Here is a 12,586-nt window from a genome sequence, read left to right as displayed (position 1 = left end):
TATTGTGAAACGTTCATTATTAGAAGCATCATGTTGAAGTGAACTAAAACCAATCTTGCTGTAATTTGATTCTTAAGGCTCGGACTTTTTCCTTCTATGTACCAGAAAGCACATATCCATCCACATAAGTACTATATAAATATTTGAATATAACCATTGTTTACCCTTCAGAAAACTATATAGTGGGTATGTAAGCAATGATCCTCAAAAGCCTATTTTATGTCTAGGATCTGGGGCACAAACACAACCATCAAAGACATACTCTGTGCTCCAGTTGAAGTGCCAAGCTACATAAATTATGGACACCTAGTAAATCACTTCACAGGAAGCTGAACACTCATAGAAGTAAAACTGATACAGAGATATACGTTGTGCTAAGAAGAGATGAAACTGAGGGATTTAAGTAGAAAGTTGGAAAATTCCCTTATCAAAGGAGGAATTTTTATGGCAGATGGTAAAGATGGGTAAGACTAGCTAGCTGAACTAGGATTAGATACAAGTTAGGTTTATATTAATGAAGGTGAATGACCACTAAAAGAAATAAATCAATCCTAAACAGGTTTTTGTAACAAGTTGAGGATGGATGTGCTAATCCTCATAAGTGGGAAGTTTAGAAAATCAAACTAGATTTACATATCTGTTTATATAATTCAGTCTCTACCTTACACATTCTACCAGATCCTATGTTCTGCCTGTTCAAGCCTACTCCCTCTTCTAAGGTAACCATCCCCATTATATTGATAAGCAACCTAAGATGCTCAGGCCTTCTAAGAGAATGGGGGCGGAGCATACTGTTTTGCACAATTCTAATGGTCCCATTCAAGTTGCACTGCAGACTCAAGTTCCATTCAAGACTCTTCTGACATTGCATAACCAGGTTGCTTGATAAAAAACAACTTTAGGCCAGAGATATGGCTTGCTTGCCTAGCATGTCCAAGGCTGGAAGTTGAGTTCCCAACACCTCAAAAAAAAATAAATAAAATTAAAAGCATATTTGACCCAACACAAATCATTCTAATTTCCATGGGATTTTAACAAAGCTTAGGTGAAAGGTTTTTTATTTTTTAAAGACAAAGTCCAGGGCTGGATAGTGGAGGCAGTAGCAGCAATAAGGAGATGAGGTCCCCACATCTCCAGTCTTTTAGGAAGAAGGACTAACTCTGAACTGAAACCCATTGACTCTAAGTGATAATCTAGATGAAAAACAGGCTCCTCTGGTGGAACAAAAGGGTCAAGGGAAGACTACGTGAAGAAGAACCATGAGTATTCATTTCAGAAAAAAGAACAGTTACTGAGGAGGAAGAGAACAACATGAGTTGAAGTCCTGAGATGGAAGAGAAGCTGTTACAACCAAGGGATTAAATGAAGGGAAGACAATGAGGGAGAGAAGACACATAAGGGTGTACCAAGACGGACTGGCTATTTTGGGGATTGACAGCTCCTTCCATCAATAGTCTTCTCTCCCCTAGTCATCTTGACTGCACAGTCGGTTCCTGATTCTTTTGCTGCCAGGATAGTTTCTGATATGGAGGGAGCAGTCAGGTGCTAGAAGAGGCTTTTTCTTACAGAAGACATACTACTTACTGTCAATCACACGTAAGATGGAGTCAGTTTTTCAAATAGGTGTACAACTGTCTCACTCTTAAGTGCACAGTCAACTGTAACCCTCAGATTTGTCCCAGGAATGAGCTAATCTCCTTAAGTATAAGGGTAGGACTTCACATTTTGTTCTAAGTTTGTGTTGCTGGCTTCAGAGTAGCATTCCATTTTGGTGAGATCATTTTATATTGATTTTGTCACCCCACAGATTAAGTATCCCTCCCAGCTTTGTGTCACAGGCAAATTTGATAAGCTTGATGTCTGTTTCATCTAGCCAACTAATGAGGACGGGACAAAGGACAGAACATGAGACATGCTACTAGAAATTTCCTTGCTGAGTAGATAGACGTTAATCAAACCTTTTCTTTCTTAAGATATGGACTTTTAATTTGTTAGGAAAGCCCCAAACTGGAACTGCCTCACTTCATTCCTGATATCATACAGATTCTATATAATAATTGTATTTAAGTCAATGTCATTGGTCTGTGGTTTTCCTATGGTGGGGGAGGGGGAATCACATTAGTTGGAATGAGTCACTTTCTGTGAATATGAATAATAATGTAGAACTAATTGTTCTATTAAAAGCAAAAATATCATCTGTCCTGTTTTAAGGAGATAGCCAGATTAGTATGGTTGTAGAACAAGCATAGATATAGATGAACAGCGCCCCTTACAACTGGTCTCCAGGGTCTTCTTTGAACAGGTGGATTTTTGTTTCCTTTTTTGGTATTCTTGGTGTCACTCTGCTCCACATGGCTCTTTCTGAGATCTTTTGCTACATGATCTCCTTCCAGGTTGTAGCCACCACAGTGATGCTGGAGAGGAAAATGCCCCGTTTCCTGTGGCCTCGCTCTGGTATCTGTGGTTGCGAATATGGCCTGGGAGACCGCTGGTTCTTACGGTGAGTGACAGTATGTGTGTGAAACCTGCAGATGGAGTTTCTGAGAGTAAGAGAAACCAGGAAATATTAAGGGATTGCATTAGTCTGGTATTGAGAGAGGGAGAGAGCTTACATGTTGTTGGGGGTGGGGGGGTTAGAAAACATTAGCAAGCTGTGTTTCCGACAGGGCAGTGGTGTGTGAAAAGGTATGCGTGCCGACATATAAGTGCTCAGGTGTGCTATGGCTTGTTCCATTTGTTTTACTCATGTTTACTTATGTTACTTCCTTATCCTCATTTCCAATATGGTTTGCCCTTGCTTCTAACTTCTTTGTTCATAGACAATTATTATATCCTGACCTGGCTCTCCTCACCCCTCATTGGTACTCCTTAAATTGGATACTGTAGAATTCATGACACTCTCATCTCTCTCTCTCTCTCTCTCTCTCTCTCTCTCTCTCTCTCTCTCTCTCTCTCTCTCTCCCCTCCCCCCCCTTAATGTTGCTACATATAGCACATCATGCATGCATTTCATTACTCTCCAGAGCTGACTTCCTTAGTTCTATTACCTCATTCTCAGGTTAACTTTCAGTTCATTTTCTTTCATTCTAGATGTTCTTCTTGCTTCAGTTCTGTCCCTTTGTTTATTTATGAATATCTCATTTCCTCCATGCTCACCTCTGCGTCTCTCTATGGCCTACATTCCCCATCCTCTAATGAGTCATTCTGTTTCCTCCTAGGGTTGAACACCACCAGGAGCAGAATCCGTATCGAGTACTTCGCTATGTGGAAGCTTTCAAATCTTCAGACAAGGAGGAAGTACAAGAACAACTATCTGAGAAGCAGCCTTCTGGGACTGAGACTGGGACTTTAGCTAGAGGCTCTGTGGTTCTGCAAACGCCTCCTTTGTCCAGGACTACATCCCTAAGCAGCAATAGCCACCGTGGATGGGAAATTCTCCGTCGAAACACCCTGGGACATTTGAATCTTGGACAAGACCTTGGTGAGGGAGACGGAGAGGAGATCTACCATTTCTGAAGAGAATTCTGTTTCTCTAGACCTAGCCCCAGGTGGGCCAGGGTGTAGAAGAGAAAGGGGTAGTTAGGGGTGGGCAGGGAGAAGGAGAGAGCTGATTTGCAAGAATCTGAATTCTATGGTTATGAATAGTTGGAGGGTATGGGCAGTGGCCATCTTGTGTTGTATGTACCTTATAAGTTCCTCTAAAGCTCATTTCCTGAGAACCAGGCATCTGAGCATATGAAATGGAGGCTAATTGTCATCTTGGGTTGACATCTAGACCATCTATTTTGTGCCTTGAATAGAACCAGAAAGCAGTAAGTCAGGAAACTTGCCCGATTCTATAACGTATAATGTGGAAAGAACCATCATACCATGAACATCCTTCCCATCTCTTTAGACTTCCTAGGACTCTCTTCCCAGCTAGCAAATCCCAATGTAGAAAACTACAGGAAAAAAATATTTCCTTATCCTGTTTTAATTTTTCTCTTATGTCAAAAAAATATACATTACATAAAACTTATCATTTTTACTATTTTCAGTATAAAGTACATTCAGATTATTGTATAAATATCACTAGTATTCATCTACAAAAGGTTTTCATCTCAGACACCAAAACTCCTGTCCACCAATAACTCTCTACTATTCCTTCTCGTTAGTCCTCAATAACCATTATTTTACTTCCTGACTATGAATTGATTGTAGGTGCTTTATTTAAAAACCGACTGGAAAAGACATGATCCGTTGCACTTGCCTTGTTTTGTTTAATATAGTAGTTTCAAGGTTTCTTCTATTCTCTAGAGGTATCAGAATTTCATTTCTCTTTAAGTCTGAATATCTACACCTTACTTCATTCATCCATCTATCAATGAGTTTTCTTATCTTCTGTTTACTGTGAACATTGCTGCTATGAAAATAAAGTGTGCATGTCTATAGAGGCCCTTGTCTCTAATTCTTTGCTGTTGTAGAAGAATCATATGCCTAGAAATTGAACTGATGTATTGCATGACAGCCCCATGTTTAATACTTTAGATAAACTACCATAATGTTTCCATAGTAGCCTTCAGCATTTTATAGCTTCTGCTAGTGGGTATGAAATGCTATCTCATTGTAGTTTTGATTTGCCTTTCCCTAAAGACTAAGGATATTGAGTCTCTTTTCATGCTATTATTTATGGACTAATTTTTATCACTGCACTGCCTTCTGGTTTTCAGAGGCTGAGTCTGAGGTGCTAGTATCTCCTTTGAATCCTAATGTACTTTATAATTGGTGAGGCATATTTTTCTTTGTTTAAATGGCTCGATCATTTTTTTCTATAGGACCGTCTATTCTTTAGGTTCTACTTTGCAAGTTATCCTCTTTGATGCTGAAAGCATAGGTTCCTGTTTTTATCTTGAGACTGCCATACTCCACACCCTTCTCTCATCACCTCAGTCAGAGAGTCAAACATGCTGTTGCTGTTGGCAAAGCAAAGAAATAAGTAAGGTCTGGGAAGTTTTAGACAGGTGCATTCCAATACAAATATTCAAAGCTGTATGCCAATAGTAAACTATCACAAAAAATGTTCACAGACCTCTGTTGGTATGAAACTTAACAGGGCTGAGTTACGATTAAGTTTTATTTTCTTTCATAGTGGAAGCCCTTCCATCTTATGTATAGTTAAACTTCATCTGTGTTTTAGACTGTCCAAGATCTAGTTCCTTCTGCATTTTCAGATGCCAGGGATGTACCTATCTCTGCTTCTTCTGACCTTTCTCATTTGTGACATCTCTAACCTCTCTTTCTCCATCACCTTCGACAGCAAGGACGTTGTATTATTTAAACACCCTCCTTCAAATCCAACTCCCTCCAACAGTTGCTGAACGCCCATCACTTTTATTCCCTCTTCAAAACGAAATGTCTTAGGAGTCGATTCCACTATCTACTGGCTTCCCCTGATTTCTCAGCCCTTTGTGATTTGATCTAGTTTTCTGTATGCTACAGATTCCACTCTTGTTATCTCCCTAAAGATAAACCTACTCATTCATCTCAGTTTTTGCTGATCTCTATATATTACAAAAGACTATTCAACACTCTTCACTTTCCTACCAGTCCGGCTGATTTTGCTTTACCACAACTTATAAAAATTTTGGTCTACAGGGCTTTTTCTTTCTTATTACCTTACTTACTGCCATAGATCCCACACACGCGCTCATGGTTTTGAAGGGTTTATTTTCATCTCACATCTGTCTTCTGAGCTCCAGGCATGAACAACTTAGATGTCCCACTGTTAGACTTGTTCTACTGTGATGTTTTATAGACACCTAGAGCTCAGGTTTTACTCATCATCAAACTTGCATCTCTATCCATATCCTCAACCATGTTAAATGTCAGAGTAACAGGCAAGATTTCCTAAACCACAGTTCTGGGAATCATCCTTAATACTCGGTCTCAACCCTCATATCAAGGACGTTCAAGACCAATGGATAGACAGCCCATTACTTATCGTTAAAGTAAACTAATTCTGATTAAGCACACAAAAAATGACTTTTTCTACCAGTACTTTGGTTCCTTATCTATTTGCTGTAGTACTATTACTATTAAAAATGTATGCGTGTTGGGGTTGGGGATTTAGCTCAGTGGTAGAGCACTTGCCTAGCAAGCGCGAGGCCCTGGGTTCGGTCCCCAGCTCCGAAAAAAAAAAAAAAAAGGGAAAAAATGTATGCATGCTTCCAGAGATACTGTCAATGTGACAAAGAACTTGTATCTATATGTTTCGCTTGGAATATCAAAGTATAGCATATTAGAAAAGCAATTCTTTCTTTTTATCATAGATATGTTATAAATACTACTTCATATGGTTGAAACATTAGAAAATATCCTTCCAAAGTCAAGTGTAATAGTATACACCTATAGTCCCCAAACTCAGAAGACAATGGCAGAGACACCAGAAAATATATCCAAAGTTAGCCTGGGCTACATACTGAGACCCTGTTTCAAAACTCAAAACTCAAAAGAACCAAACCAAAACAAACAAAACAAAACAAACAAAAAACAATGAAAATTTGTTTTCAATTCTTCAAACTGTTGCCATTCCTAAAACAGGCTACCAACATCTTAACTTCTCCATGACAGGATTATATTCTTGACTGCTCTGTTTGCGTGAGTTCTTGGTCCTATCAGGTCCCTGGTCTACACTATATCTAAAATTTGTTTGTGAAATATAACTGCTGTCACAAATAATTGTCTTTGGAAAAGCAGTTCCTTGCTTAAACTTTTGCAGTTTCTATGGGCATCTCTCCTTTCTAATGTAATTCATCAAATGAGTTATTTTTATTTCCTGGATACTACTTCTCCCTCTTGACAGGACTTTACAGATCTTCTTACTCTTGGCATCCATTCTCCTTCAAACTTTAAAAATCAGGCATGTGTCTGTCTGTGTGTGTGTGTGTGTGTGTGTGTCTATGTGTGTTTGTGTGTGTATGTGTGTGTGTCTATGTGTCTTGTGTCTGTGTGTCTAATTCCTTACCCCAAGGGAAATTAGAACACATCCATTTTGTTTCCAGATAACTTATATTTTTCTCTTACACTTTATTACACTTATTTAATATCTATTTTTCTTATTAGACTATAAGTGACACAGAGGCAAAATTCATTTTATTCACTCTTGTGTTCTCAGGACCTTGTACAATTTCTGGTACCATGCATTATGAAATAAATATTCATTAACTGAATATATAAATGATGACTTCTTTTAAGTTTTCCTCCCCCAATACATGAACTAGTTTTGTTTTGTTTTGTTTTGTTTTGTTTTGTTTTCTTATCTCTTGCCTTTGGGTGAAGTTATAATAAAGATATGCATAACAAGAGTGGAATATCCTGAATGGATTTTTTTTTTGTTTTTTTTTTTTTTTTGTTTTTTTTTTTTTTGGTTCTTTTTTTCGGAGCTGGGGACCGAACCCAGGGCCTTGCGCTTCCTAGGTAAGCGCTCTACCACTGAGCTAAATCCCCAGCCCCCTGAATGGATTTTTTTAAAATGATGAACTTACTACTGTTTATTTTGTTGTTCCCTTAAATATACTTCTCTGTGCATGTCTACACATGTTTAAGAGAGAAAAAAAGAGGAAAAAGAGAGAAAGAACTGCAGAAATAAAGGATTTAAAGGAGTGGAGAAAGGAAAAAGAAGAAAGGTGAGAGATATTGGTCAGAAGTGTCCTACAGCAGGTCTTGACATAACTTTTGGAACCTACCCATGTGTGATGCTCTCTGTGAGGCACATTTGGGCAAGCTACTAATTTCCAAGTGAGGATTCAAGGGCACAAAAGGAGGAGAGCAAATACAAAGGGACATCTGGTAAGGCTCTACAGATGTAACAAGTGTCCTGAAGGGTTAAAGCAAGGAAAGATGTTCTTGTACAGCCTGCTTTATGGGCTCCCTAGACAGCAGTGGAGGCAGATGAGATGCAAGGTGGAATAAAACATACCCTGCTGTGCTTGCCTAAGGAACTGTCCCAGTATGGCTGAAAGTGACTCCCATTTTCCCGTCCTGCCTTGCCCCCTTCCTGGTTCCTTCGGAGAGAATGCAGGAAGTGCTTGCTCCTGCATGTCCTGCAGGCCAGAGGCAGGGGAGGAATTAGAATGTTTCTGTTTCGTTCCTACAGGTGTCGATCAACTTAAGATGATGTTCCCTCTCAGATGCTTGCAAAGTATGTTATTGATTTGACAAGACTCTGGTGAGAAGTGCAAGCTGTCCCTAAAGAATGACTCTGTCTTCAGTCTTTGGAGAAGAGGCCAGGGATCAGAGTACCACCAGTGGGCTTGGCATAGTTAGAGAAATGCAAGATAAAATATGACACACTAGAATTGAAAGATATGAAGAAACAATGAGGGAGAAATACAGAAGGGGGAGCTGGTTTAATAAGAACCAGAGTAGAGTGGGTTAGTCCTAGACCATGGGCAGAAAAGGAGCTGGAGAGAAAAGCCAAGCATTGGCTCTTTAGCCCTATCAGGAACACTTTGAAAAGCTGAGATAACACTATGACGTAGGGGGTCACAAATTATTTACCTCTTTGTTACAGGGATGATTGTTTCTTAAGAGGTAATGAAGAAAGGGCGAAAACCAGTCCAAGAAAAGAAACACTTTGACCAGGTGATAAGTAGTCACCCTGGTGGGAGAGGTTCAGGCCTTGTGGCCCATTCTCTCTGCTTGGCATAGCAGCCAGACAGGAGCCACCTGGGGAAGGGCTAGTCACACCTTCTTTACTCTGCTTGTAGGTCTTCTTTGTCATCCCAAGATTGAGGAGGTGGCAATTAGAGCCAATTGGGCCTGAGGGTGCGGAGGCTTATGCAAGGCTGAGCTGCAGCTGGAAATAGAATGTGAGTCTGCTTCTATCCAAGCAGTGCCAGGTAGAAGGCTTCTGCTTAAGACTCTTACGGACCTATCTTATTCAATCAAACTGCCTTCGTTCTCTGCCTTCTGGAACCAAAGTCCTGACACCTTCCTCACTCAGCTACTATGGAAGTCTACTATGAGGCTGAGATGATATTTTCACTACAGCATCATGACTCCACCTCCTTGTCCCACTGTGGATTTCTCTGGCCAGTGACCACTGTAGGTCTTTGACATATCTAAGGTGATCTCAAGAAGCAATTGCTTCCTTCCTTGTTCCTATAAATTGAGTCCTCTGTAGACCTGAGTCCTTTAGGAATCATATACTCAAGACTAGACTTAATTCTAACCCTGAGTTCTGCTAATGGGATTAGCCAAGGGAACTTGGACAGAAGTCAGTGATCATCTTGATTTCTGACTTGTCAACCCAGCACAGTTGTGATGACAAAACAGCAGCGTGCATGTGAAAGCGTGCAGGGTAAGGTTGTATGATGCAAGGTAGCACTGTAACGTCTTGGCCTGTGCAGGCCCTGTCTGTTCTCATTCCCTCTGTTCTTCCTTAGCTCCCAGTTGCCTCCTAATTCAGGGTTACAAAGGATAAGAATAATGCAGTATCAAAGAAATATCAGGGAAATGAACATGGTTGTGTCCTTCAAAGCCTTTCTTGAGACCTAGGATCAAAAACTATAACCCCCCAGTGGATGATCAGCTTCTCTTCCTTAGGCACTCCTTAGACTCCAGCCCGCTCCTAGGCTTTCATTTTCCCTCCTCTCTGCCCATATAAAGCAATTTCAGAGAAGGTCATTGTAAAGGAGTGCTATTCTGTACTTCTTTTTTCATCTTTATTAACTTGGGTATTTCTTATTTACATTTCGTTTGTTATTCCCTTTCCCAGTTTCCGGGCCAACATCCCCGTAGCCCCTCCCTCTCCCCTTCTCTATGGGTGTTCCCCTCCCCATATTCTGTACTTCATTTCCTTTGGTGGAACTCTCAATATTCCCTTCTGCCTCTGTGGAAAAAACTGAGTCCTTGAATCATAGCCCCATCATAGCCCGATAAGTCAAGCTTTACTTCTTACCACCATGTCATGGGTCTGTAGGGGCACATGTGACGAGGTGGCTCACATCAGAAAAGATGGAAGAATCCGGAGACACAGGTGGCTTTACTGCCTGTGCCCCGCCCTCTCCATCCCACCTGCTGCACCCTGCTCACCTCAAGACAATAAATCTTTCAGGAACAGATGGCCAGACACTTCTTTGTATGTGGGCTGTGGATTGACCAACACTCCCAATTCTCATGGCCACTTCTCCCCATTAGTTTTGCCACATTCTGGTCTCTTTCTTCCACACTGGCCTCACTTTACCCTGGAAAGTAAATACACATATTAAATGATTTGTAAGCCCCGGGACACAGTTTGTTTTTCACAAACCAGAGTTCAACGTTATACCAAAGGCACTAATGGAGAGAAATAAGAATACAGTGTGGTTTGGCTCTTCCTCAGAGGACCTTAAAGTGGAAGAAACAGGTAAAGCAAGGAAGGCCATTCGTGCTGTAATTTGCTGTACACTATGAGAAGAAGAGAGATGAGCACACACAATCACCAATGAGTCTAGACTGATGGAACTGACTGCAAAGTGTGGAAAGGAAATAATGCAGCACTTGGGCCACACTTCAGTAAATGACCGGTGCTTAAGGAGTAGACTACTTGGGGGCAGCAGTTCTCAATCTGTGGGTCACTATCACTTTGGAGGGAATGAATAACCTTTCACAGAGCCTCAAAAACAGAGATGTTTACAATTTATCACAGTAGCAAAGTTACAGCTGTGAAGTAGAGACGAAAATAATTTTATGGCTGAGGGTCACCACAACATGAAACACTATATTAAGTGGTTCCAGCATTAGGAAGGTTGAGAACCGTTGACTTTGGATATCCTCTTGAGCTTGGATAGGGTTGATCTGGTTGAAGAACCTATCAGGGAAATATATCTAATTAAGCTGAGAGTTTCTCCTCTACCTATGATCATATGTAAACATCCTCCTTAGGATAGATGAGGTAAGACATATACAGTGAGTATTAGAGAAAGTTACCTGTGTAGGTGATGACAATCAAAGTTTGGATCTGTTCACCTCTGAAATGGAATGGGACTTCCATTTCATGGGATTTAACCTGGTCTCTGAAAGGGCTCTCGGAGAGAAGAGAGTCTCCAAAGACTAAGGGATCAAAACAGGTTATGTATTAGTGTACATTTAACAGGGGCCAGGTGCCCTGTACACCTGTCATGCCTAATTCCCACAAGCATATAAGTTAACTGCCATTATGCACTATTATACACATTCACAAACAGACAATGAAAGGCCAAAGAAAGGTGAGTTTCTTGCCAAAGGTGAAGTAACTATTACTGTGCTCAGTTTGTGGACAAGGAAGTTGGGTTTCAGACAGGTGGACTATTTGCCCAAGATCACCCGAGCAGAAATCTACCAAATCTGACTTCACAACTCACATGTTTTTGGCCTCAAAGCTAGTGCTTCCATTGTAAGGTATGCAGCTTGAGATGAGACAGCTCTATCGCCTTTCAGAAAGCTAACTCTTAAGACTCTTGAGTTTCAAATGCTCCCATCTAAACAACGTTGATCACGCAAGTGCCTTGCATTCCTACCTTACTTTATAGTGTATAAAATCTTTTCATGTCCATTATCACCTTTAATCCTAACAACAGCCCTATAAAGTTAACAGGGCAGGATGAATGTTCCACTTTACAGACAAGGAAGTTAATTCTCAAGCTGTCCAGTTGAGGTCATAGGCCCGAGTAGTTCAGAGCAGGAAGATAATCCAGGGCTTATGGACTCCTGGAAAGACTTACCTGACTTGCCTATATGGACAGGTGGACAACTAACCCACCCAACAGTACCTTCTTGACAAATTCTGAAACCCAGTGACACTTTGAAGTGATGCCAAGCTCAGGGCTACTTGTGTCCTCTCAATATGCTTTAGTAGAACCCTCTCCACAATGGACAGATGGTCTTGGTCACAAACTCAAAGAGTGGTGATTTCAATATTAACTCTCACTGGTAGTCCTATGTTAGGGTGGTTCCCTTGTACACTCTGATCTGTGTGCAAGGACTTATGGCTCAGTCTAGACAACAAAATGATTCCTGGACCTTGTGGCACCTTGGAGACAGAAGAAGGGAAGGAAGAGAAGGAAGGCAAATGAGAGACATCTGTGGGAATTGTCTCCCAGTGACAGCATGAGGCTCTGTATGAGTAGAACTCTATGAAAAGGCAATTAGATCCTTCATTCAGCTCACATCCATTCACCACATACTCTGTTCCTATTCCCCAGAGCTTCATGCATATTCTAGTACACCTATGCTGAATAAGCACAGGTGATATGTTCAGACATCCCCATCTGAGTGTATATGGAGATCTACATATGGGACAGTCCCTTGTTCCTTGTCCTGGAATTGTGCCAAGTGGCAGGAAGGGGACAGATGGTCAGGAGTTGCAGAATAACTAAAATCTCCCCCCCTACACCCCACCTTCTCTCTATTTCCTGTTATTTTAGTGACTGATGAGGGACCTCACATTCTCTGCCTAGGTAGACCCAGAATTGCCCAACAGTGACCTAGAGAATGTGATGTTTGGCTTCAGTCCCTGCCTTGTCCCTAGCTGGGTCGCCTTTTCTTGGCCCCCTTGGCTGCTGCCTCTTCAATTTCCTCTCAGTCT

At 41.0% G+C, this 12,586-nt stretch overlaps 1 protein-coding gene across 2 annotated transcripts in view; it reads left to right on the top strand.

Annotated features, from left to right (window-relative positions):
- Window positions 1-6,018, top strand: part of Trpv5 (transient receptor potential cation channel, subfamily V, member 5) — a 28,050-nt gene extending 22,032 nt beyond the window's left edge. The window contains exons 14-15 of one of the 2 annotated variants that reach the window (NM_053787.3): window positions 2,394-2,500; window positions 3,219-6,018. In NM_053787.3, coding sequence (NP_446239.3) covers window positions 2,394-2,500; window positions 3,219-3,516 — 405 coding nt within the window. In that variant the 3' untranslated portion in view covers window positions 3,517-6,018. The remainder of the gene's footprint in view (window positions 1-2,393; window positions 2,501-3,218) is intronic. The other variant, XM_063285403.1, reaches the window with a different exon arrangement.
- The last annotated feature ends 6,568 nt before the right edge of the window (window positions 6,019-12,586 follow it).

Source organism: Rattus norvegicus, chromosome 4 (assembly GCF_036323735.1).
Source record: "Rattus norvegicus strain BN/NHsdMcwi chromosome 4, GRCr8, whole genome shotgun sequence".
NCBI lineage: Eukaryota > Metazoa > Chordata > Mammalia > Rodentia > Muridae > Rattus > Rattus norvegicus.
This window is presented reverse-complemented; position numbering and strand designations above follow the sequence as displayed.